The sequence below is a fragment of the Phalacrocorax carbo genome, chromosome 8 (assembly GCF_963921805.1).
Source record: "Phalacrocorax carbo chromosome 8, bPhaCar2.1, whole genome shotgun sequence".
NCBI classification, from domain to species: Eukaryota; Metazoa; Chordata; class Aves; order Suliformes; family Phalacrocoracidae; genus Phalacrocorax; species Phalacrocorax carbo.
Window position 1 is genome coordinate 14,519,467 of NC_087520.1, and position 25,572 is coordinate 14,545,038.

General features: G+C 51.3%; 3 protein-coding genes across 6 annotated transcripts in view; 1 reads left to right on the forward strand and 2 right to left on the reverse strand.

Moving 5' to 3' along the window:
* Positions 1-7,583, forward strand: part of DELE1 (DAP3 binding cell death enhancer 1) — a 22,596-nt gene extending 15,013 nt beyond the window's left edge. For all 3 annotated transcript variants that reach the window (XM_064458860.1, XM_064458859.1, XM_064458858.1), the window contains 3 exons: positions 1,047-1,203; positions 1,458-1,722; positions 5,145-7,583. In XM_064458860.1, the coding sequence (XP_064314930.1) occupies positions 1,047-1,203; positions 1,458-1,714 (414 nt within the window). In that variant the 3' untranslated portion in view covers positions 1,715-1,722; positions 5,145-7,583. The remainder of the gene's footprint in view (positions 1-1,046; positions 1,204-1,457; positions 1,723-5,144) is intronic.
* On the reverse strand, positions 4,673-15,136 carry PCDH12 (protocadherin 12). Its single transcript, XM_064458857.1, has 4 exons — positions 11,980-15,136; positions 11,352-11,446; positions 9,983-10,134; positions 4,673-5,521 (listed from the first exon to the last, which is right to left on the reverse strand). The coding sequence occupies exons 1-4, from the start codon at positions 14,854-14,856 to the stop codon at positions 5,157-5,159; spliced, it is 3,489 nt and encodes a 1,162-aa protein (XP_064314927.1). The 5' UTR covers positions 14,857-15,136; the 3' UTR covers positions 4,673-5,156.
* Positions 15,137-20,415: 5,279 nt separating this feature from the next.
* Positions 20,416-23,966, reverse strand: SMIM33 (small integral membrane protein 33). Of its 2 annotated transcripts, none has more exons than XM_064458120.1 (2): positions 23,801-23,966; positions 20,416-23,165 (listed from the first exon to the last, which is right to left on the reverse strand). In XM_064458120.1, exons 1-2 carry the CDS (start codon positions 23,818-23,820, stop codon positions 22,727-22,729), a joined length of 459 nt encoding a protein of 152 aa, XP_064314190.1. In that variant the 5' UTR covers positions 23,821-23,966; the 3' UTR covers positions 20,416-22,726. The 2 variants fall into 2 exon arrangements, with proteins under 2 accessions (XP_064314190.1, XP_064314191.1); XM_064458121.1 differs by lacking the exon at positions 23,801-23,966 and adding an exon at positions 23,684-23,786 and having other exon boundaries at positions 20,418-23,165.
* Between the last annotated feature and the right edge of the window lie 1,606 nt (positions 23,967-25,572).

Here is a 25,572-nt window from a genome sequence, read left to right on the forward strand (position 1 = left end):
TCAGACAGCAGCACTCGCAATATGTTCTTTTCTCATGGCTTTATTAAAACTTACTACTTAGTACTTTTTTCTTTTTTTTTCCTTTTTTTCTTTTTTTTTTGCAAAGCCTTGTTTAAATCATGCTTCTGGCAGTTACACTCTTCAAGTTATGTTGCTGGCTTTATGCTGGAAAAGGTCTGTGTGACCTCTAGCCCATGCTGTCTTTTCAATGTCTTCTGGACTGTCATGTTGCTTTTTTGCTATCTGTAAGACCCTTTTCCTCCCATTGGACCTCAAAGATAAAGTGCACAGCTGACACAGAAACATATCATGGGTTTGGATTTGGCTTCACTGACCCACCTGCATGGAATCCTCTACTTTCTAGTTTGTTATCAGCAGTTACATATGTCTGAGTAGTTTAGGTGCTTTTTTCTCTAGTGCTTATTTGCTTGACTTCATTTCTGCTGCTTGAGATTTCCTCTGGAATATAATTGGGTGGGGCGGAGCAAGGTAGTGGTGCACTGTTGCATTGAAGGCCTGATGGCCTGAAGCTGCCAAGGGGACTCTTCCAAACTTTGGAAGCAAGTACCTCTCTGGCATTTGTTATGTTTTTACAAGACTTCTGCATGAACTGTAGTAGGGGAGCCCACAGGGCGTGCTCAGAGTTTGGGTGTGGTCAGGATGTGGGTGCAGTCAAGGCTGCCCAAGTCCTCTTAACTCTGACCCCTGAGACAATCAGAATTCTCTGTGGAGTCAGCTCTTCCTTTGTTCCCGTGACACAGACCTGGATGTGGAAGGGAAACGGTGAATTTAATTGGAAAGGGATAGAAAGGAGCAGAGTCAGGGATCGCTGGTAAGAAATTCTGCTTCACTGTGTGCTCTGAGAAGGGACTAAATTACTGAAGATACTGAAGGTCTAAGGGATAGAGGAGTAGACTTTAAAGAAGGTGACCAAAGATAGAGCAGTAAACCTTAAAGAAGGTGTTAAAGACTCTCTGTTCTCCTTTCGTGTGCTGTCGTCACTTCTCCAGTATGGGGCTGATCGCCGTGCTTTCTCCTGTGGTTAGGATGCCCAAAGCAGGTATCACGTGGGCGTTTGCTATGAGAAGGGCCTTGGAGTGCAGCAGAACCTGGCAGAAGCGATGAGACACTACCAACAGTCAGCTGCTGCGGGGAACAGGAATTCCCAGGAGAGACTGCAAGCGCTGGAAGAGGAGGTGGAAGGTACCACAGGCAGCGGGGGAAGAGGGTGTGCGGGACTGCATTGTGTAGTGACCCCATAAAAGCGGGGCCTTTATTGCCAGAGGAGGGGTCGTGCAGGGCCGTGGCAAAAAGGAGTCCTTTTTACTGAAGGGAAGGGAGCGCTTTTCCTTTTCAGATTTTTCACTTCTTTCCAGCTATTTCCAGTCGAGCTGAAGTGGAGAAGCTGTTCCCATAGTATGATCCATCATTAACATCTTGTTTTAATGTACTTTCAGATGTGCAAATAAAACATCCATTCCCTTCCGGAATAAGAGCCTCTTCCTCTAGCCCCTGTTTCTGGGCTACTGACCATGTGCCTGCAGGCCTCCATGCCAGCCAGCCAAGACAATCTGCCCTCACCCTGCCCCACTCTTGGAGCGCAGACGGACTCCACATGATGATGCTTGGCAGTGCAGGATGGAGCCGTGCTCTCGGAAACAGGGCAACACCGCTGGAACTGCAGTGCTTGGAGCCCCACCACTGCTGTTGTTAGAGTAGTCGGTAAGTAAAACAGGCAGAAGGGAAGGCATCCCTTCCTAGTCTGTGTAGGGCTGGAAGTAGGCTAGCAGTGAATGGAAAGAGAAAGCTTTCTGCTAACGGAATAGGAGCCATTTTTAAATACCAGGGTTTTGAGAATAAACCTTGTGATATCTCCTATGCCACCATGTCATCTGGCTCTATCTTCCAATACAAGGACCTTTCTTATGCTCCTAGATTTCCGTATTGAGCTATGTATAGAATTCCACCATGCCACGGTGGTATGATTTGGGGCTATAATTCCAGTAGCCCTGAACATGTTGCACACAGTCACCCAGTGCGGTTTACAAGCCTCTACATGGTGATGTTGGCAGCTAACTCTATGACGGGCCTGGCCTGCACCTTCTTGATCTCACTTCAAGGCTAGCTGTTCCCACGGTGGTTCTGCTACCAGCACAATATGGGCTTGTCTCTACTTTGCTGTTGTGGCAGTTTAATCCTCTTTCAAACCTATGCAAGCAAGAGAGTGAATTCTGATTATTGGGGCACAGGTTTTTGTGGGATATGGCTTATGGATCAACCTGAACTGGTGAAAGTAACAACTGTCCTCAGCCATCCTGCACTGTTGTCAGTGCCCTCTGGTCCCCAGTTACTATTCCTTCAGCTCTGGCAGTGAGCTGCCTCCATGGGTACACCCCTTTGAGTCACAATGAGCAAGGTTTTCTTCAAAACTTATATTGTACATGTTTGCTAAGCACGCTAGCTCATTTTCACTGAAGTGGATAAGGGATGCTCCCAGTGGGCAGTAACCACTGTCAGGCAGACAGCGGCAAGCAGCTGGTATGCTAATTTCTTCCACTGGGGCAGCTGAATCCGGAAAAAGAAGTTTATCCACACCAGTTTAAACTGGTTCAAGGGCATCTGTACAAACTGTCCAGCTTCCTGTAGCCATGGTGCTCTGGTGCTTTGTGTAGATCATGCTCTGAAAAAACAAAGGCAATGGCCCCATCCTGAACTTGCTGTGGTCCCCGTTCAGCAAGGGAGGGGCACAGCCAGAGCTCAACACATCTGATTGTTCTTCGTCTGGTCTCTCCTTCTGCTCAGACCAAACTTTCTTAGACCATTTCCTTTATCAAGCAGGATACAATTAGCAGGAAATTCCTCGGGTGGATTTCCTATTCTGTGGTAATCTACAGCATGCTTACGCATCGGTCAGGACAGGACGGGGGTGAGGGTTGGGGGCGGTTGAAAGCAGTTCACAGAATCAGGAAATTGAACCAAGAGGGGAATTTGTCTCCTTTTTAATCTTCTTATTATAATGTATTTTTGTGTGAAGTTTGTCCTTTGACGGGCACATCAAAGTAACTTCCCAGAGGAAGATGTGAGGTTGTGCTGTGTGTTTGTCCTCAGTGTCCGTTCCCAAGATGCAGAGGAATCCCATAGGGCTGCATCTCCTCACAATCACAGATATGCCTCCCTTGTGGTTTGCACAGCTGCATCTCAGTTATAATTTGGCTCACTGTCATTGCTTTGGTGCAAGATCTTGTTTTGTTTGTGAAACAAAGCAGCAAGACATTTAGCAGTGCGGCAGTATAACCAGGCTGGGGCAAACCCATCAGTGTAGTTTGTTGCCAGAGATGGGATCATCTGTAAAGCACTTTGGAGACTCCAAATACAGCAGTGGATATTTTGGACATTAAAGAGTCTACCTGGGGAAATCTTACTCTGTTCCTTTTGCAATTTGGTCCCAAGAGCAACAGAGAGGGGTAACTTTCTCATTTACTGTGCTTTAAATTATCTCTGCTTGTCTACTGCTGTGGCTTTTGTGTGTACACACTAAAAGCAGGGTACTGTCACCTCGAGGTGCATGGAAAAGGAACACAGGTAAGATACCCTTGAGATGCTCCAGGATCATGTCTGCTGGGTCTTGCTGCCTGTTCTTTTTCAACTTAACAGTAAAATGAAAACCAAAAATATCACTCAAAGACACCTGATGCGACAGCCCCACCATGAGCAGATTAGCTTTGGAGAAGCCTGTGTTGTGAACTGCTGTATCTGTGGAGAAGTCAGTGCAGTATTTCTAACGTAAAGGTGGGGAAGGAAAGAAAGCAGTGTGTATAAAGCACTGCTGGCCCTGCACTCTGCTGGAGGGGAGGCTGGCAGTCTCTTCTAAGCCTCACTTTTGTTGTCACTCAGCAAGCAACTATGTTGTGCCTTGCTAGTAGTGGATGCAGTGGCTTACCCTTATTCCCACAGCATGACTCTCCTCTCACCTATACAACCACTTTGTCAGCATGCCCCAAATTTGTTCTGGTGTTTTGTATCATAGTTGGACGGCACAAACTATGGTACAGAAGAGTGTCCTATGTGTGCACGAACCAGAAGCACTTCTGTCCCATCTATGCACCGGTGCATAAACCTACAAATGCACTCCAGATGCTTACGCCACTGTTGTCTTTCCATTCTGTGTGAGTGCAAATCCCCCCACCTGTGTGCTTCTTCCTCCATTACTAATATCTGTATCTTAGTTTTCCTACACATGCTGTTATCCTAAAACTGTCTTATAGCTCACATACATACAGATCAAAGTGAAAACCTGTAATATGGCTGAAGCTTGTGACTGAATATTTCAAAACACTGTTTTCACGCTTCCCTTTTCCCAGGTTACCTTTGGCAGACTCCAGCCATCTGTTGTCTGCGTCTGGGCAAGGACTACACTCCAAAATCCAATGGCCTCAAAAGAGAGCATGGAGAAGGAAATTGTGGGCATCTAGTGCAACCAATAGCAGAGATGCCAGAGCAGAAGGTGCTGATTTTGAGGCGTTTTACGAAATGCCAAGTTCACAGTAGTAGAACCATAAAAGCTGAAAGGATCAGTGGGAGACAGTAGGCAGATCTCCCTTTGAGTTGCCATTTCAGGCTTTCTGCAGGTACATCATTATGTCACCTATAGTGCACCTTGTTCCAGAGATGGTAGTGTTAGAAAAAAACAGTTTTATTTAAATAAGAACTGAGATCCTGGAGTCCAACTCTGCAGCATGTTGCAAAGTCCTTGACTGCAATATTTTATCTTCTGTGGTGCACAGTCTATAATCACATGGATGTAGCTGTCTGTTGTGCTTGTGGTTAATCTCACAACCCTTCCCCTCAATCAGCCTGCCCTGGGGGGAAAGGGGCCCTCCTGCTGTTGTGTGACTTGAGTGTGATGGTAAGGTGAAAGATGAGGGTGGAAGAGGAGGAAAGCTAGGAGGGCAAGGGCAGGCAGGTAGAAGGGAACTAAATGAGGTGAAATCAGTCATAGAGAGATTTGATGGGGTGAGGCAAAGGAAGAAATCTATCTGGCATGATCAGTCTAGATGTGGATGATACAGTGACCCTGTTAAAGCACACACGTGCACCCTAAATGCAGAAAGAAGCTCTGTCTGACTCTTGTCTCCTTATCACAGCTGCCAAGCTGCCTACAGAACAGGAGCATGATCTTCCAGTCCAAGGCTCTTCCCATGTGCCGACAGCTGCCGCAGAAGACCCGAGCCTGTTTCATCGTGGACTTGGACCTTCTGGGACAAAATCATTTCAAAGAGGGTGCTCATTTCTGAAAGGAAGGTGCTGGCCAGTCTTGTTCCAGTGGCATTTGAGTCAGCCCCGGCTCCTTTGCCGAAGGTCTCAAAGGTCCTTGGCTTCTCCTGCCTTGCAGCTTCCTCATCCTGAGGTGAATGCAGAGAGTCAGGGGAGAAGACATTGTCCTTATAACTACTGGTGAGCGGCAAGGAGAGCCGAGCCACCCACGCTGGGTCAGCAGCCGTCAGCCTCTTGAGGGCCAGCTCTGGGGGGAGTGAAAACAAGAACTGTTGGTGAGATGTGGAGTAGAGGAGATCACAGGAGAGGAGGCAAAAAAAATAAAAATGAGAAATGAGGAGACTTCCTGAAATCAGCTGAGAGGACTGATTGTAAACAGGTCTAGAGATAAGCTACCAGCAGCATTGTTCAAACCAGCAGCTTAAAAATACCAAACAAACTAGAAGTGGTTTAAAACTACTGGGTTGTTTTGTATTTTAATATAATAACCATTAGGATTACTTTGCTTTCTCATTTGTTGCAGCCTCAAGTGGCACTTCACTAAATTGTCAGCAAAGCCAGAGAAAGTGAGGGTTTAGGACTGGCTAAAAGGGAGATGACAATGGAAAGCTTTCAAGGGGGAAGTATTGGATGCAAAGGTCACCAGTGGACTTCCCTTAAGGGTCACTCTAGGGTGGGAATTTGCTCCTAAGTAGGCATATCAAGACAAAAAAGAAATGGGTTATTGTGAAAACAATAATAACAGAAGTAGAATGAAATTCTGGATTATAAAATGCACAGCTGGATGGTTGAAGAATAGTAACCAAAAAAATGAGATACAAAGTAGCTGTTCATCAATTGGAAGCAGGTGAGGGGCAGTGGGAACCTGGTGTGGGTGCTGGCTGCAGGCTTGTTAGTGTACCAGTAATGTGATTCTGCCCCGAAATGGGAAAATTGTATCATACAATATGTTGGTCAAGATATTCCCTGTTGGCACAAAGACATATCCGTGGTATTGTTACTAGGTCTGGCGAGACCTGGTTAGGAGTATTACATATAAATCTGATTATCCGTGCATAGGAAAGAGGATCTGAAATGACAGAAGTGCAGAGAAAACTACTGAGATGAAAACAGAAGTGAGTCCAGGCTTACATGATGGAGACCCCAAGAGGTAGCTTAGCTTAGCCTAAGGAAGCAAATGCTCACTGGGGATCTGACTGCAACGTGTCGCCATTTTGATGAGATAAGAACCGACGAAGGAAATCTTTATGCTTAAAATAGTGTTGGCAAAAGAAGAAGTGATTATAACTGTCCACAAATAAACATATACTGGAAATTAAAGGAAGGCCCCATAGCAGGGGGAGCCTAGAATAGCTTCCTCATCAGACTGCAGGACAGGAAACGGGGATTCTTGTTATTTAAGGTAGAGCTTTGCAGTTGGTAAACAAGACTCTGTGATGTGGTACACAGGTGCTGCCTTCCAGCCCTGCATCGCTTCATTTCCAAAGTGTAACCTAGAACCACTGGGAGGTTCAAAGTGACTGCCAGGTTTGTGAAACACTTTGAGTCAGAGAGCAGCAAAACAAATAACTGGTGTCTGGTAACGAAACACAACAGTCCCAATCAGATGGGAAGAGCTGGTGTCATTATAATAATTATGTGGCCCTGTCTTATAAAGTGACCTCTGAAAGGAGGGTCCCCCTTCTTAATGCATTTATCAAGCTGTTTCTAGAAGATAATCGATATCCTGCCAGAACCTGGGACATGCAGTCCTCAGTCAGTGGCTAGTCAATCACTGAGACAAGTCTCCTTCCTCAGCCAACTAATTAGTCCTTTTTCTCTGACAAACCACTGTGTCCTGGGATGGGAGTGAGGGCTGGGATTCAAACCTGGTAAGGAGAGAAGGGCAGGTACATCACTCTAGATTTTGTTTCAGCAGAAGCCCAAAATTCCTTTCTATTGCTTAACTTCCAGGATTTCTTTCTGCAATCTCAGTTTTTTGTTGCAGTCTCAGTGACTGTTGCTTAAGCGATCTCCCAAGCATGCTGAAGTGCCATGTTTTTGCTAAAACATCCACAGTTCTCTCTTCCTCAGTCTGCAAGAAGCCACTGCATTCCCTGAATATTTTGATGCTTCAGCTCTGGAGCAGAGTACAACAGTAGTCTGCTTGCCGTGGGGAGAGCCAAGACTTAGTGGACTGATGGTCCTGTGACCATGAAACCTTATAATTAGGTATGTTTAATTTGACCGGTAACTCTTTACTACCTTATTTTAATGGTGTTTTGGGAGTGGGGATTGTTTTTATAATCATTAAAGCTATATCTCTTTGATGCTGCTGCAAGCACTGTGTTTCACTGGTAGGGGATAGGTGTTAATAGATGCTGCAGGCTGAACTCTCAGCATCTCGATGCTTACAGCATAAACAACCAGATAGCTGCCTGGGACAGATTACCCGTGCAGTTCCCCGCTGCTGCAAATAGCACAAAGGCCCAGACAGCCTCAGCCAGCTGTTACGATACTCCTGAGCACAAGCAACGCTTCCTTCCTCCCTCTCTCAGGATGCAAGTCCACTTCTCTGTTTGTGTTTGGGAGAGAAGGAAGGAGTCCGGCAGCTCTGTTGTCTGCTGTCTGTTGCCTTTTCAGGAAGGTCTGGGCTCATGGTTAAGGTTGTTTTTCACCACTGAAACAGGGCAGCCTCTTTTGTCATGTCCAGCACTACTGCATAGGCAGGAAGCCACACTGGCATAGCCTCAGCATGCACCACTGGTGTTCACTGTCACATTCTAGTAATTCAGCAAAAGGGTTTATTTCTGTCAAATCCAAGAAGCATGGGAGATGCCTTGCCATAGCACAGATTTTCTAGGATACTACCCGTTTGGGCAGGAATGGACCTGCTGAGCAGATCCTCCAGTCCCTTTACTGGGACCAATGCGTGTCAGTACACTCATGGGATGGAGCTGGGCAGCCTGTTTGCTCCCTGCTCTTGGCTGCAGGACCTTTAAATCTGAGGAAGGTTGCAGCTTTTGTTTCACTCAGCCTTTCCTTTCCTTCTTTTGCTCTTTACTAAAATAAAAGGGCAGGAAGGTAAACAGACAGAAGCAGTGTGGTTCTCCCTCTAAGCAAGAGCACAGAAAATGCCCAGCTCTGGAATTAAAACAACTGCAGCAGCAAACCTCAATGAGATCCTCTTGCTGTGGGGGAGCGCAGAGGCTCCGCAATGAAATTTCTGCTACAGGACATGAGTCAGCCCAACTCTTTCAAATTGAAATGCCAGTAGAAGAGATTTTTAGAATGAATCAATAAAAGGAACGTAGAAAATGGCCCAGATGGTATTCACCCTGGAGTGCTAGAGGAACTCGGATATGAAATTGCTTGGTTTATTAACTGCTGTTCGTTAACTACCGCTTCAAATGAATATGGTATTGGAGGAAGGGAAAGTAGAAATTGTGACATGAGTTTTTAAGCATGTGAAGGTGAATCTAGTGCAGGCAAATTCCTAGAAATCATTATATGCAAAATTTGACAGATAGCCAAGTACCTGCTATTCAGACAAGAACTGATGTGCCATTTGCAAGGCAGGTAGTTGCGTTTTTTGAATTTGTTGGTGTCTTTGAAAGAGGTGGATGAAGAGTCCTGGTTGACAGAAGACACCTGAGCTTGCGGAAGAGTGCCAGCCAGGCTGTCCCTGAATTAACAGCCAGGTTCTGTCAGGGACTAATGTGTGTTAAAAGTTGGGAAGCAAGGGTAGGAATAATCTTCCCCACAAAGGGAGGTCATTAGTGGAGTCCCAGAGTATCTGTTCAACATGGTGATAAATGATGTGAAGTGGGTGGCGTTGGTGTTGATTCCAGTAAAGCACCCAATGACATCAAAGCAAAGTTGCTGAAGGACCTAATAACCCTTAGTGCCATGAGCAGAAAGTGGCTGGTGGATATCTGTGTCACCAGCTGTTAGATATCTGATTGTCGTGGAAAACGACATGTCATGTATTGATGACTCCCGCCATGGAGAGGAGGGATTTGGGATTCACATTGAACAGTTTGGCAGCAGAGCTCAGCATGGAGATTGGGCAGGAGAGGAATGAAGAACAAACCAGAAGACCTCCTTACACCACCAGTGTGGATTTATCCTAAACACTACACACATTCTGGTCACCACATCTCAATAACGTTACACTAAAATTAGTAATAGGTTGGTCACAGGAGACTAGACTGGACAAGTTCAGCCTGATAGGAAAGAGGTGCCTGATGGGGCTCAGAGTGGCATCAGGAGGAGCTTGACAAGGCCAACACTTCACCTTTCTCACTCTGGGCTAGGAGACCATGAAATGGGCTCAGGTCAGCACGGGAAAGAGAGTGTTCACACAGTGCATAGTTAAACTGGACTTTACCCCTACAGAGGCCAACCTCACAAATCAGCTCAACAACAGCAGACACATCTATGAGGGGAAAGACCTACCAGGCATCGTTAAACGTGAAAAAATCCAACGTGAAGCTTAGCAAGTCCCTTTGCTGTAAACTGCCTAGTACCAACAGCATAGGATGGTCCACGTATGCTGTCCCAAGCATCTGCCACTGTCATAGCCACCCTGGGAGATAAGATGTCCCCTGGCTTGCCGCAGGCCAGACAGTTTTATCTTCTGAATAGGGTTAGTGTGTTGTTTGAAGAGATCCCACTGCTGGAGCCCCCCACCAGCCCTGGCATTGTCCCAGTAGGGAGGCCACCTCACCTGCCTGCGGCTCCAGGAGGGTCTCCAGCTCCTCTCCTACCAGCTGCTGCACAGAGAGCTCAAACCCACTCTCCGAATCACGGTCCTCTGCCTCACTCTCACCATGCCCGCTGTCCTTTGTGCTCAGGCAGTCAGCATCCAGCCCCGCAGCCCTGCAAGGGGGTCAAAACACTCAAATCATACTTCAACCCTCAGCATGACCCTGCCCCGCCAATTATTTTAAAGGTGGTTGCCATTATACCCCATAAAACGACCCAGAGGTGGGGTGTGGGCATCCTCTCAGTGTGTCATTCACGGTACCAAAGGCATAGTTGTTTCAGTCCCCACCAATTAATGAATTTGGGGTTTGTTGTTTTGTTTTAAAATAAACAAAAACCAAGCTACACCCACATGAACAAAAGCAGTGGGATCAGGAGTGCCATGGACCTTCTGAAAACTGGGCCCCAGCTGGTGCTGGGCTATACATGGAGCTGCTCTACATTTCTTGCTTGGGAGGGTTTTTAATCCTTCTGCAGGGAGATCCTGAGCAAACACATAGCTGCTGCATCTTCCCTGTATATTCAGAGGAGCTGCCCATGTGCAGGACTGGGCGAGGAGCAACGCAGCCCAATCCTGCCATAGCAGCCCCAGAGCAGCTCTCCTTCCCTCTCCGTCCTCAGCAGATGGAGATGATAACGACAAAGCTGGAGAAAGATGTGTGCCGATGTCCTGGGCAGGACAGGGATGAAGCCTTGGCATCCTTGGGAGCACTCACCCGGAGATGTCAACACCATAATTTAAAGATAATGCCATATAGTTTGTCTCTGGGAACATCTTCAGCACACAGCTGGGATATCTCGGTCCTTCCCACCCCTGCCAGCACGGTCTCTCCGTCGCTAGCCTCCTGGCCCAGGGACAGATGCCCTGAACTCATGTCAACAGGCAACAGCATCTCTAAGATAGTGCTCAGAACTGTGAGAAAGCTTGTCCTTGTGCTGCTGCCTACAAAGCCTGGACCCTCTGTGCTCAACAGTGCACCTTTCCATCACACTTGAACACATCAGTGTTCTCCCAGCAAGGATGGGCAGGTGGTTTGTGGCTGCTCAGGGGGAGCTCAGGTGGGTATGGAAGGAGGCAAAGAGCAGCCCTAGGAGGGCACTGGATACCAACAGGGAGCCAGGACCAGAGGAGCGCAGCCATCCCCTGAAGGGAGGACCTACCTCCCCAGTCTCAGGTCAGCAAAACCAGGGATGAGGTTTTGCCCTGTGTGTCTGCTGCCCTGGTGTCTCCTGCCCTTGGAGGCTCTTGGGGCCAGTAGTGCTGAAGCAGAGGCAGCACAGACACAGGGGAATGGGACATGGAGAAGGGAAGGGCTGAGACCCAGCCTTACCTGCTGCCATTCTTGGCCGTGTACTTGTTTCCCCTGTGGTTTGTTTTGGGCTGGAACTGGCCCTGGTGCAGCAGGGAGAGCAGCTGGGAGATTTGCTGTAAGGCAGGAAAAGCCTGTTGAGCCCCAGCGATCGCCACTCAAGCTGCTTCCTGCCAGGACGTCCCCTCCAAGCCCCCCAGCCTTTTTATAGCGTTTCCTCCTTCTGCAGATGGTTCAGCATCCCCACGCGGGGGGGAAAAACAAGCAGCGCCAGGCAGCCCACCTGGCCCCAGTGCTTCCCCTGCTTCGCCTCTGCCTGCCTTTCCCTGCCCGCACGCTCCCCTAGAGAAGTGAGCATGGGGTTGTCCCCTTCCCTGTGTGACAGCTATCCTCCACCCCAGTTCCCAGGCATCCTGGTGGGTGCAGGGAGACCCTGCTCGTGGTGGGCGGCCGTTCATCCTACCCAGCCCCTACTGCTGGGTCACCTCTGCTCAAGGGTGAGAGAAGAGACCAACTAAAGACCATCAGGTTGCACTTTCCCACCACCCCAGGGTAGGGTGTGCAAGGCCTGGGCAAGGAAGGACTGGGGGGCCGGGCGGGGGGGGGTGGGGTGCCTCCATGCCTCCAGCAACAGGCAGGGAGCTCCTACCTGCACCGGGGGCGACTCCATTGCAAACTCCCCAGTGGGGCTCTGCTCTGCCAGTGCCACCAGCGACAGTCGGACCAGGCTTCTGAGGATGTGCTGGTGGGGCTGGGGCTGCCCAGGTTCCCCAGTACCCACAGGCTGGTTGGGTGGCAGTGGGGCCTCTCCCATGGGCCCCTGTGGTGGCTTCACCAAGCTCTTGCAGTGCAGTGGTGCATCCAGGGGTCTCGCAGCATCTTTTGCAGAATTTTTCAGTCTGTGGGGCTGGCAGGGCCGGCGATGCAGGATGGGCAGGTTGAAGGTTCCTTGCTGCTCATCTGAGTCCTTTTGGGTCCTCTGATTTCTCAGGGTCCTGTAAAGAGTGGGGGTGAGGTGGAGGGGAGCCTGCAGGGTGCCCCCCGGTGCAGGGCGGGCTGTGCTGGGCAGATCCTCCTGGCAGGGGTGGGGGTGCTCAGCCTCCCGGGGCCGGCCCCGGAGCAGTGGGACAAGGTGGATATCCGTCTTCTGTATCTGCCTGTGTGGCTTCTTGAGCTGCTGCTGCCTGCGGGCATCCTCCGCTTCCCTGCAGTTGTAGGCCATGCCGTCCTTTTTCTCCTTCTTACGCAAAGACAGGGTTAAAGCCAAAAGAAGAAGGCACCCACCCAGGAGAGCGGCCAGGCAGATAACAGCCACCATGGATGGACTCAGCCACCTGGGATCCTGGGCTGAGATTTTGGAGAATGCTCCATGATGCCGGAAAACTATGCGGACCCGAGCCAGGGTGTGCAGGGGGATATCCCCCTCATCGCTCACCCGGACCACCAGCTCCCGCTCGCTACCAGCAAGGCTGCTGGCATTGCTGGCATTGAGGAAGACCTGCCCCAAGAAAGGGTCCAGGATGAAAAGCCCTGCGTCATCCCCACCCACCAGATCATACCGGAGAGCCCCGTTGATGCCAGAGTCCACATCCCTGGCCATGATGGTGAAGAGGAAGGGAGTGCCAGCACATGACACAAGTGTTGCATTGGTCACTGCTGCAGTCCCTTGGGTGCTCCCATTCCCAGTGACCACCCAGAAGCACCCCGTCTCTGCATTGACCAGGACAGAGAGCATGGCCGCACCTTCCACTAGCATTGGCGTGGTGATGACGGGTGCATTGTCGTTCTGGTCAAGAACAGCCAGCCTGATGGAGACATTGGACGCCAATTTGGGGTGACCACCATCCTCTGCAGTCACCAGGAACTCCAGGCTCCTCACCTGCTCATAATCAAAAGTTTGGAGGGCAAAAACATCCCCAGTGATGGGGTCAATTGAGAACAGCCCTGCAGCAGAGGAGTCCAGGATCCTGTAGGTGATTTTCCCATTGAAACCCAGGTCAGGGTCGGTGGCAAGGACAGTGAGCAAGAAGGCAGGTACTTCACTGTTCTCAGTGACAGCAACCTCGTAGGTAGCCTTCTCAAAGGAGGGGGCGTTGTCATTGATGTCACTGATGCAGATAGTGAGGTGCTTCAGCACAGCCAAGGAGAGGTCACCCTGGTCCTGCACCACCAACGTCAGGTTGTACTCGGCACGCAGCTCCCTGTCCAGCGTGGCATTGGTCATCAACACATAGCTGTGGCTGTTGGTCCTCTTCAGCCTGAAGTGCTCATACCCTTGACTGAGAGAGCAATACACTTGCCCATTGCTTCCCGAATCGGGGTCACTGGCTGTCACAAGAGCCACGAAGCTGTCTTTGGGGAGGGCTTCAGAGAGCACAGGCGCCCGTGTAGCCCAGGTTATGTGGACCTCAGGAGCATTGTCATTGACATCCAGGACTTTGACCAGGATCTTGCAGTGTGCTGGGATGGGGTTGGCACCCAGGTCCCGGGCTTGCACATCCAGCTCATAGGTGTGGGTTTCCTCATAGTCCAGCGGGTGCTTCAGGATGATGCTGCCTGTGCTGGCATCGATCCCAAAAGTGCTCAGCACCTCTGGGGGTGCATGCTTGCTCAGGCTGTACTCAATCTCCCCATTGGGGCCCTGGTCAGGGTCGGTGGCCGTGACTGTCACAAGGAGGGTCCCGGGCAGAGCATCCTCCCAAACCTCTACTGTCAAAGAGCTCTCTGCAAAGACGGGGCTGTTATCATTAGAGTCAAGGACAATGACTTTAATTAAAGCAGTACCTGATTTTGGCAGCTCCCCATGATCAGTGGCTGTCAGCACAAGGTCGAAGGAGGAGTGCAGCTCCCGGTCCACTTCTTTAACCACAACAAGCTCTGCGTGTCTAGTCCCATCAGAGCCAGAGATGACGTCCAGAGCAAAGTGCTCGCTGGGGGAGAGGGTGTAGGAGCAGTGGGCGTTGGGGCCAGCATCAGCATCCAGGGCTCGGTCCAGTGGGATCCGTGTCCGCAGGGATGCACTCTCTGACATCTCCAGCTCCAGCTCAGGTGTGGGGAACCGTGGCGCATTGTCGTTGATGTCCAGCACTTGAACCTCCACATGAATCAGAGCCAGGTTTCGGGCAGCCAACACGTCGAATGAGACCCAGCAGGGATCACTGTGCCGGCACAGCTGCTCCCTGTCCACCCGCCCAGCTGTGCTGAGCATCCCATCCCCGCTCCCCACGTGCAGCGGGAACCTCCCGGGGGTCTCCATCAGCTGGAAGGTATCTGCTGTTTCGCCGCTCTCACCCCTCTCAAAGTGCTCAGCCAGAGTCCCTATCACCGTTCCCAGCGGCACTTCTTCAAACACCCGGTATTGCACTGTGAACATGGCCACCTCCTGGGCATCAGTGGAGAGGAAGAGGTACCACCACAAGGCTGGGAAGTGGAGAGCGGAGCGGCTCAGCAGCAGCATGCTGCTGGTGAAGCCCATCGCCCTGCTGCCCCAGCACGCTGCTGCAGGCTTGCCCGCCTGCCGCTGCATACCCAAATGGTCCTTACGGTGATTGCAAGTCCTCAGCAACCTCTCCCATCTCCAAGTCCCACAGGCTCCAGCCACCAGTTGGTAAGGAGGATAAATGGCAAGTGAGTCCAGCAGTTGTCCCTTGCCCCGCCATCACCAGGGGACAGCCACGAGAGCCAGCTGCTCCCTGGGCTGAAACGCTCAGCCTCAGGGAGCCGCCACAGCCGCAGCTTCAGCTGGGGAGCAGTGTCCGGCCGACCGGGCCAGGGCCAGGAGGTGGACCAGCCGTGTTTCCTATGGAAACCCCACCTACAGGAAAAGGGAGGATCGGGCTGGTACAATGCCTCGGCAGGATGGGGGCTCGAGGGACGGCATGCTTCCCAGCTGGGAGGGGGGTGTGGAAGTGCCCTTGGTTTCCAACCTGCAGGGACCATCACCACTGCCTGCTGCCACCTGCAAAATGCATTTTACAGAAGGTGTGATTCCTGCAGCCAGTCCCTAACCCATCTGCAACGCCTCTTGCATGCTTTAGGGAGATATCTGCAAGGACTAGTGATGATGACGGACTTCTGCTCTTGCATCATCCCAAAGGCTTGTTCCCTACATCATTAGATTTCTGATTTACTCTGGTTGATTTTAATTTTGTCTAAATCCAGCGCTTAATCCCTGCTCCTTGCTCTGCCTTTTGCTTCTGGTTTTGAGGGCGATGTGCCCATGTCACCTTTGCTAACATATGGCTTTTGATTATGTCATGGCTTCATTTTCACCTGGACAGAACAAAATAAGCTAATGAATCTCTGGAAGAGTCACCACATCAAACGCAGCCAGGTGGACACACAGGGAGAAAGGAGGCTCTGGCAGATGCGACTTGTGTCCTGTCAGGCCTCTCCCCATCTCCTATGTCCATCTGTCCTGGCCAGCTCCCCGCCTTAGCACGTATCCTGTCCCCAGCTCAGCTCTTGCTTTGATTTCCCCATCATCAATCCTCACCCAGCACTGATTTTGCACCACAAAATCCCTTCTTTTCTGTATTTCAGCAGCTTACCCTGAGTCCCTGCCTTCAAGCAGCCTACGTGAGGCTGCACAGCCGAACCACCCGCTTGCTGGCCAGCTGTGCATGCATAGGTAGCACAGCCTGAAGTTGTTTCATGTACTCCTCCTAAGCAGGTAGGGGAGCAGGCTGCCTGCAGGGCCCAGTTACCCCTGGCTGGACCTTACTTGGGGTCTCAAGGTGATTGAAGGCACTCAGGACAGGAAAGATCACTGCAGAAGTCTCCTTGGCCATTATGGAGAGCAGAGCATCCTCATGGTGTGATCTGATTCCACCAGCCCCATCATCTTCATCTTGTCCCCTATGTCTAGCAGGCAGCCTCCAGCAGCCCTGCGACTGCCATTGGTGTCCCGTGCCCGCCTTGCCCCTCTCCTCCTGCCTTTCCAGCCTTGCTGGGCACACCCATATTGCCATCCTATTCCCATCCCTCCCCTCACAGCTCTGATTTTCCCAGCTGAGGCTCCACATTGCCTGCCTCCCCTCTGTGTTCCTGGCTTTCATCACTTGTCTTCTATTATGGTAAATTTTAATGCCACAATGAACAGCAAAAGCAAAACCACTCCAGTGCTGACCAGCTGTTTTGCCCTGGCGGAGGTTAGTGCCACAGCTCAGCACACTGGGAGGAAGGGCCGGTGCAGCTTGGCCATGGCAGGGGGTGGCAGGAGACCCGGTGCTATTCCTGGGCTCAGCCCCAGCTCCAGGTGACCTTTGCCAAGTCATTTCCCTGCTTTGTGCTCTCACTTCCTCCTCAGCTGAGCAAAGCCAGCACATGGGCTCTCCTGGAGGGATGCTCTCCCACTCCCTGCTGCCTGCAAAGCTGCGGATGGAGAAGCGGATATCTCCCAGCCCATGCCCTGCTACTGGGTGAGGAGGCTACTTCCCTCTGCGGGGAGTCCCATCATTCCACCTCCCTTTTTTTATACCTTTTCTTTTCAGGGATGGAAAGGAACAGAAGAACCACACTGAAATATCACCAAGGAAAGGACATAAATATTATGCCTGAGAACTGGGGCGCTCCCCAAAGACCCCTGCAAGACATATTCTTCTCCCCATCGCCTCCCAAGCCATCTGCAGAACAAGCCAACCTCACCAAGTGCCCCACATTTAACCCACCACTCATGTTCCAGTAGATATATTCCCCCCAACACCAGCACCCACATGTGCTGGAGCCCACTTGGTGTGGCCCCTACCCCACCAGATGAAGGGATGGTGCCCCTTTAGGCTGCTGCAGTCCCAAACCGCTCCTTTTTCTCCCCAGAGGCAGGGAGGCAGATGGGAATTTCAGCATCAGTTTGCTCAGTCACCATAGGGAAAGGCTGATGTGACAGTCCTGATGCTGGGAGAAGGCACAGTCACTGAGACGAGGGCTGTGTCCCCCTCCTGAGCACTGTCCTCCCCCACCAGCTGTGCTGTCCCCAGTCCAGGTGTTCAGATACCACCACTGGTGGCAGATCTGGACTGCCCAGGAGAAAAGGAGCTAATGCCTTAATTATTAGGATGCTTCAGGAATAAATCCCTATAAACTAGACCTGTGACCCCTGTTAGCAGTTTGTAGGGAGGATGGCTGCAGGACACTGCAAAAGCGTTGCTGAGCTGCGAATTATGCTGGGCGCATCTTGGTGGAAGATGGGCAAAGTAATCCTAACATGGAAAATAGAAAAGAAAAAGGGTTGAGCTGAGACTTGCCAGAAGCACAGACAGCAAAATAAGATCTGGTGCTAAAAACAAAACATGCCTCCTCCTGTTTCCTGTTCACACACAGGCAGGTTTTCAAAGTGCAGGTGCTTCAAGACCTCTGTAGACAATGTTGTGTGTAAGAACACAAAATTTCCTCCCAGGAGGTTGGCTGCACCTAAAACTTTTCATTTAAAGCTCAGAAACGTCATCAGTTATATTCAATTATTGCAGTAGTATTCTTCAGCTTCTGCGTGATGCTATTAGTGCCCAAAGAACATGTAAATGCTATTTACCGGTGTGAAAATCTGGCTCTTCCGAAGCTCAGCTGCTCTCCAGGCTCTAGAGCAAGACATGGACACAGGGGACACTCCAACCTCCCAGGGATGCAGCACACTTGCCATCAATCACATGGCAAGAGAGCAGCCCAACCGCATTATTTCGAGCTCTACTGCACAGCTGGAGGTCTTCAAATTTTTTTGTCATTTTGGGTGGGCTTGGTGCTAGATGGGAACCACACACTGTGCTGCATATCACCAGCAGGGTGCACAGGGCAACGGAAAAAAAGAGAAAGGAAGATAATTTTTTTCAAACCTAGTAATGAAAAACGTCAAAAGGAGAAGAGTTCAAAATTAGCCCAACCAAAGACGTACCAAGGTTTGACCTTATTAGGGTGCTCAGGGCTTACCATAACCTGTGGACCACTTGGGGAAGCAGGACTTGGTCTCATCTCTGCTCTACAGCTGCTCCATGGGGTGGGAGGGTCAGACCATAGACAACAGAGCGCACCCTGTAGTGGGTCACTCTCTTCTAGGCTCAGCTCCGTACCTCAGAGGACCATCCTTAGCAGGAGGATGGTGGCAAATCTAGATGGAGCAAATAAAAATATGGCTGCTTCTCATCAGCTGGTGCCCTTACACCAGGGATCATGCTTTTTTTCCTCACCTGTCCCAATTTTCAGCCCCCCAAAGACAAGCTTTGCTTCTCTAGAAGCATCACTCCCTTTTTCAGCAGGAAAAAGAAAATCCTTTCTTAATCCATCTCTGTGCATTAGATGTTTTAGGAGCTGCATGCAGATGCGCAAGGTGTCCCAGGACCTGCCCCATCCTCAGCTGCTTGCAGGGATTGGGGAGGCTCTTGGGGGACCTTTCTCAGGAGGAGGGAAGTGATTCACCCTCTCACACCAAACAGCGAGTACGGAAATCTGCAAGAGGTGGATGGTCCTTCTTTCAGGGGCGCCTGGGTCTCCCTGTGCTCATCATCTCCATAGAATCAGAGCGTGACACTGGCTGAAAGTCACCTCCACATGCCGCCTGGTCCAGCCTCCCACCCCAAGCAAGTCCCTTTTGGGCTGGATTGCTCAGGTCCTCATCCTTCACCACAGTGAAGACTTCTCTGTCTCTTCCTGCAGCCTCCTCCAGCAGTGCACCGGCGAACCCAAAACCCGGCACTCCCTGCCAAGGCCCGGCTTACGGCGGCGGCGCCCCGAGCGGCGCGGGGGGGCTGGAGCCGCCGCCAGCCCCGCGCGCCGCCCGCGCGCCCGCCGTTGGCCGCCGCCACCGCAGGGGCCGCTGCTGCGCCGCGCTCGCCCCCGCCGCGGCCCGGCCCGCCCGGCACCCGAGGCGGCGCGCAGCGAGGGGCGGAGGGCGCCCGGCTCGCGGCAGGCAGCAAACCTCCGGCGGGAGGGCTGCTGACCACCCTCGCCCCAGGGCAGAGGTCGCGGTCGGGCTCAGCCGGCTCCCAGAACTGCAGGGAGGCACTGCCTGGTGCTGCAGCTCCCCTCCATCCCCAGCCTCTGCTGATGATCTGGATGCCTCCCTCAGTTTTGCACGATTGTAGGCAACCCTGCAGCGTCGTCAGCAGTTCCCTGCAAACCCAGCTGTAAAACCCCTGGGAGCTATGTGCTTGTGCAGGGGCTATATAGCAGCCGCCCCTTCAGCAGGAGGGAAATAGAAGGAGATGCAGGCAATCCCTAACCAGGACAGAGTTAATAGGGGACACAGCAGCTTTTAAAGCTTCCTAAGGCAGCCACCTGGCCTCGAGAAAAGCAAATAACTGCAAAGTTTCTGTCAGTTCTTGCTTGCTGTGCTCCAGGAGCTCCACTGTGTAGATGGTATGATAAGGAGAGTTATTGTTGCTCTGTGTTCATAAAAAGATTATTGTTAAGGAGGGGAAGAAAGTTATAAGTGAAATAAATTGGAACAAGCTCAGTGTTTGAATAGATAGTAATAATGTTATGATAATTTGCATGCACATCCTCTGCCACTCAAGAACCCTAATATCTTTTGTAAAGTCTTGGACTACAAAGAGCAATCCTATAAGCGGATAGCAGTAGTGCTGTCGAAATATAGAAAAGGCCAATCTGTAAAAATGATATTTTATTGTATAGGAGAAAGCAATGAGAAGTAGAGTTGACGTATAACCCTTGGTGTCCTTCCGGAGGAGAAAGCTGGCAAAAGATTGTTACTTGCTTATACGATCTAGTTTGCTATTATGAGTCCTACTGTAATTTTTTTCCTGTATTTCAAAAGGTTATATCTAAATGCATTTTTGCAAATGAAATACATGGAAAGAATCCTGAAGGCCTGAGCTTCAATACTAGATCCTTCCAGAAAAGGTCATATAGAAGAAGGGGCTGCTGACAGCTCCTGGACTGGGCTGGAAGGATCAGAGCACAGGAGAAACACGGGGGAAACTGCAGCCCCATCAGCACCACCCTTCACTGCTGGTTTTATTTGCTTTTAGTCTGACAACCTGAAATACCTGAGCAATGGCAAAGCATTTTGCAACACGGGGGTTTCCCCAGCTCCTGCACTGTGTAAGTGATAGATCTAGGGCACAGCACGCTGTAACATAAATCAGACCTTTACGAGTCCCCAGTGGCTGCAAATCAATGAGTTCTAGTAATAATTACCCATTTTATCTCTCTCTTTATTAATATTTAGACTTTTTAATCTTTTCTTTGCAAACACCATGTTTCGCTGCTGTGGTTGTACTTCAATGGGAGCTGCCACAAAAGCTCCTGTTTCTCCGATTAAAGACGTTGTCTCAAACCAAGCTGCTCCCTGATCTGAAACAACACAACCACAAAAGTTGGGTGACGACTCCGCCGATTCACAGTGGGTGAGTGGCACCATCTCAGCGCACAGCTGGTGTCCTCCAGACACGGTGCAGCAAGTCTGGCTACCACAGTGCAGATCTTGTGACGGTTGTAAGGGGTGTTCTTAAGCTCTTAGACTGAGCCCTCACCATGGGTGACCACCTGGATTACCACAATCTACAGCCATTGTTTAAAGAGATGTCTCATTAGCTCTTCAGGTGGTCCTGCAAATTAGGGATGTATAAACTAAAAAATAAGCCCTGTGTTGATGTGCAAAGGGAGGTGGGACTCTCAGTGATTTTTCAATTGAAATTACAGACTTTATCTCCTCTAACACAGGCATGGGAAAGCTGATAATGCACTAGCACCTCTGGAAAACAAAGAGGGAAAATATCAAAACAGAAAACAACTGCCCCCCAAAAAAGTAATATAATTTACATTTATTGTAAAGACCAACATTTTCCAGCAAGTCCAACCACTGCTTAGCTTTCAAGTAAGTGAGAGGAAGGACACTGGAGAAATACCTCCAGTGCCCAGAGGAGCAGCTACAAGACCCCATTTCTTGTCCAACAGTGCACAGACGGATCTGTGCCAGGGATGTGGCTTGGAACAGACATGGATCTGGCTTTTCAGTTCTGGGGTGGGGAGGGGAAAGCCAGGAACTGTATTTTCACTTCTGAGACTATTCAGCAGAATAAATCCTTGAGGGTGATCCCAGAGGTTGCATTCCCTCCCCAGGGACTGTTCTCTGAGCCCACATACTTTAGACAGGCTTTGATGTCCAGCTTCCACTGAGTAAGGAGAAACCGAGACCGATTTCTTGTCCGAAGAGATGCCTGGTGTGTCCAGCAGCAGAAAGACTCCCAGGGCTGAACAGGTGACTATGACCTGCTACCACCAGAAGCCTTATGGGGCTCAGGACATTTCACTTCACTATCTGCTCCCTCTGTGCCACTTCAGTGAGCTTCTGCCCAGGGTCACCAAGCCACACCAACATCCATCCCACAGTGGTTGGCTACACTGACCCCACCATTGCTCCTTCCTCAACTGGGACGCGCCCTGCTGCTTCCAACACTGAAACCACCCGAGTTCCCAAGACCCCAAGTCCCCAAGCAGACCTTCCCTTGGCACAGGGACAGCAGACAGCAATGGGGACAATGAAGATGACCTCAGGTCTCCCCATCCCTGCTATAGTGCACAGAGATGCTGCAGGCTTTGCCCAGAGATGCACACATTTCTCCACCGGTGCCAACATCTTGAGATGTTCAGCCAACTACAAGGGGTGGCTGATGTGCCACTATCACCTCTCCTGCCTCTGTTGTGCCACCTCTCTTCTCTCACCCACCTCCACTGGGGGACCAGACGTGTTGTCCTCTGCCACTGGTTCCACTGCTGAAACACCAACATGGGTTCAGGTGCTGCCTCCTCTCCTCTGGCTGTTTGCCACAACAGGCTGAGCCTGCTCCTGGGGCTGGCAGGAGGGAGGACAGTGTTTCAGCCCTCTGACAGAGGAAAAGTGGCTGTGGCATGGCGGAAAAGAGGGGCTGGAGGCTTTTCTGCGTCATATAAATGACACGATGAGGACACTGTGCGTGTAGAAGCATCTTTGATCTGGAAAGCAATTCCTGTTGCAGATGATGTAACTTCCAGCTCCCGCCAAGGGGTTGAGCATATGCCCAGAGCTCCCCAGCTGGGGGAAGGACCAAGACAGCTCTCCTGGCCACTCCCAGACAGCATGGGACAGATAAAACCAGGGCAAGAAAAACCAAAAGATATGCTAATGCTGTCCCATGTAGGCTGACCCAGCCCCAGAGCCTGGGCTGGGGACCCAGCTCTTGCCTGGGGACAGTGGCAACCCCCAGGCTGGACTTTTTTGGGCTGACAATGGGTCACTGCAGTGACACTCAACCTCCTGGCTGAGCCTACCTGGCCAGAGACACAATCCTGGGGAGCTATGACCTCCATGTGCAGGAACTGGTGAGTCTCAGGCTGAGCTAACATCCCAGTCACATTTTTTCCCATGGGACATGGTCGCTTGAGTCCTGCCCAGGTGGCCCACAGCCTTGTCACAGGTATGTGATCTCAACGACATTGGGCTCAGCGCTCCCAGAGGGAAGGTGATGCTTGCAGGAGCACTGGCAGCTCATGCCAGCTGCATCCACGCCAGCCAGCTCCCAATGGCAGGGCTGGGCAGGCAGCTTCTTCTGGGACCCCAACTTCTTCCAGTCTGTGAGGTGCACCCCATTGTCCAGGTCCTGCGGCATGGGCTCGTGGTAGAGCGTGATCTGGATGGTGCGGAGGTGAGGGCCGTAGTGCACCACGATGATGATGAAGACAGCCAAAAGGACGAAGATGACGACAATCACTGAGATCATAGGCAGGGCATCAGCTTTCTTCGTCACACTCCTGACAATGGAGACGGGAGTGAAGGCAGCCACGTCCTGGGGGTCAGGTTGTCTCAGTTGGCTGCCAGGCATGGAGTTGTTCATGGCTGAGTAGGCTGACCTGGGACCGAGAAACATGGGGTGACTATGGAGCAAAAGCCATCCGATGTCCTTATCTCCTGCCCTTGAGTCAGCAGCTCCTGCCTGTGCTGGCAGCTGCCAGGGAATGGGACGGTCCCATAAGTGCTCCCTCCCTTGATCTCACGGGACAGGATAAATTTTAGTGATTCTATCTGGGGTTGTAGGACAGTGCCCCAGACACATTCAGCCACGGAGGTGATGCCCTGCATCCCCTTGTCCTGGACACCTTCAGCATGGGGCTCTTCCCTCCCCACTACACCCTGCTCCCTGGTGGGGAGATCTACACCCTCTCCTCTTCACCCCCAGGCCCATGGTGCTAATCTGAGCCCAAACACCATGGGGACTTGCCTGGGAGACCCAACCCTGCCAAAACACACCACAAGGTATCCCTGGCCACAGCCAAAAAATCCCATGGGAGACAGCACAGGTGGGAGCAGGGGATAAGCGGGGGGGAGGAAGAGGAGGGAGGAAGAGCCCTCCACAGCCCCTCAGGTGTACCTCGGCAACCCTGTTGCATGGGAATCATCATCTCAGTGGCGAGGCTGGGAAGCAGACATCAGGACCAGCAGAAAAACCTCCCGGATGGTTCCCCAGTGTAGGTGCAGACAGACTCACCTCAGAGGCTGCCACGTCATGCCTCAGCCCTTTCCCCCCCTGCCCGGGATTCCCCAGGGCAGAGGAGGAAGCACTTGCTCATCTGTGGGCAGGAGAGGTACTCCCTTACCTAGCCCAGTGCCACATCAGCGCCGCTGCCCCCTCCCTCGCTGTCACGCACCCTTGCTGGAAAAACCCCTCCTCTTGCCTGCTGCAAGACAAGCGCCCTTTTGTTTGGGGAGAAAGCACCTACCACCCCTTCAGCTGCACACGTGCAACCTCTGGCTGCCAAACTGCAGGAAACCTCCCTCCTTCCACCAACATGGCGTTAAAATTTAATGCAGTTAAGAAATCGGAGTAAAAAAATCACCCTTCTGCATGTGAGATCTTTGCACAGCCCAGCAAAGTGTATCCACACAATGCTTTGGGCTGGAAGGACTCTCGCCCCAGCAAAAATGCAGCCCAGGGTTGATTTTCTCTGCTGGGGGATCCCACTGCTGCAGAAGGACTAGTTTTCAGCATCGCTATGGCCAGCAGCAGCGTGAGTCCATTGCGAAGCCCTCGACCCTGGGACCTGCTCGGGGTCGCAAGCAGGAGCCAGTGCCAGGTTAGTGCTCACACACCTCTCCCCTCGCATGGAGGCCATGTGAGCAGGCTGGCCTCAAGTCCAGCAGCATTTTAGCCTGCACACAGGCAGATACCATCCCCCTGGTCCAGGGATGCTGTGTGATCAGACCCTCTGCCACCTGGAGTGACCCCGAGCACATCTCAGAGCAGAAAAGATGGATCCTCCGGAGTTTTAGCCACTACAAAATATGTCTCCCAATCTTTCCATCCCAAAATGACACTGCTCTTACCTGGAGGTTGTCAGCAGGCAAGCTGGGGTGGATATTTGGGCTCTGTCTTCCCTGCACGTGGGGAGGACGGAGTGGGAAATGCCTATTCTCCCATCCAGCCGGACATCCAGAAAAGATTTGGCCGCATGTTAGAGCTTCTGGGAATTTGCACTCATTTCAGGATTCTGTAAAACCTTAATCTACAGCGTAATCTCTCAGCATCACATCTGTGCAAGAGAAAAAAAAATTATGGGGGAGGCTGCTAACAGAGGTTTTGTAAAAGCAAAGACTGCTGTGGGATGCTGGCTGCTTTTGGCCTGACGATTTGCTTGGTTTTTTGGAGCTGTTTGAAGTTACCCACTGAAATGCAAGGAGCTGCGCAGTGCACTGGAGACCCCTCCCTCCATTCCCGCCACCGTCTCCCAGTCATGGAACTCAAGGACCTTGCTGGCAGCATAAGGCACCCTCTTGATGCACTCCATGCAGTGAAGGAGTAGCTTCGATGCCACAGCCAAGGCTCTGCAGCTTTCCAGGGGGCTGTGGGAGGGGGCCGGACCAGCCCTCAAGCCAGGAGACACAATCCTGTGGATTTGCATCCTGAACAGCCACACAGACCCTCCGAGACAGGCAGACAAGGGAGCATTTCCCAAGTGCAGACCATTGAGACCCTTCTCCTCCCCTCAAACACACGTTCATATCCAACACGGGGCAACTTGTTACCTCTGAAATTCAAATTATGCCAGCAGGGGACAGACAGACAGACACAACATGCACAGACAAGTGCATCACAAGGTCAGGGCCGAGAAAACAAATGCCCTTGGGCTGGATGGGGTGTGGAACCAGCCCAATTTTCAAGTTCCTTCCCTTTTCAAAGAACTGGGGTCAGGGTAAGTCAGAGCCTGCCATGTGCTATATGTCCTGCAGGGAAGGATGCTGCTGGTACCTGAAAAGCAGCAT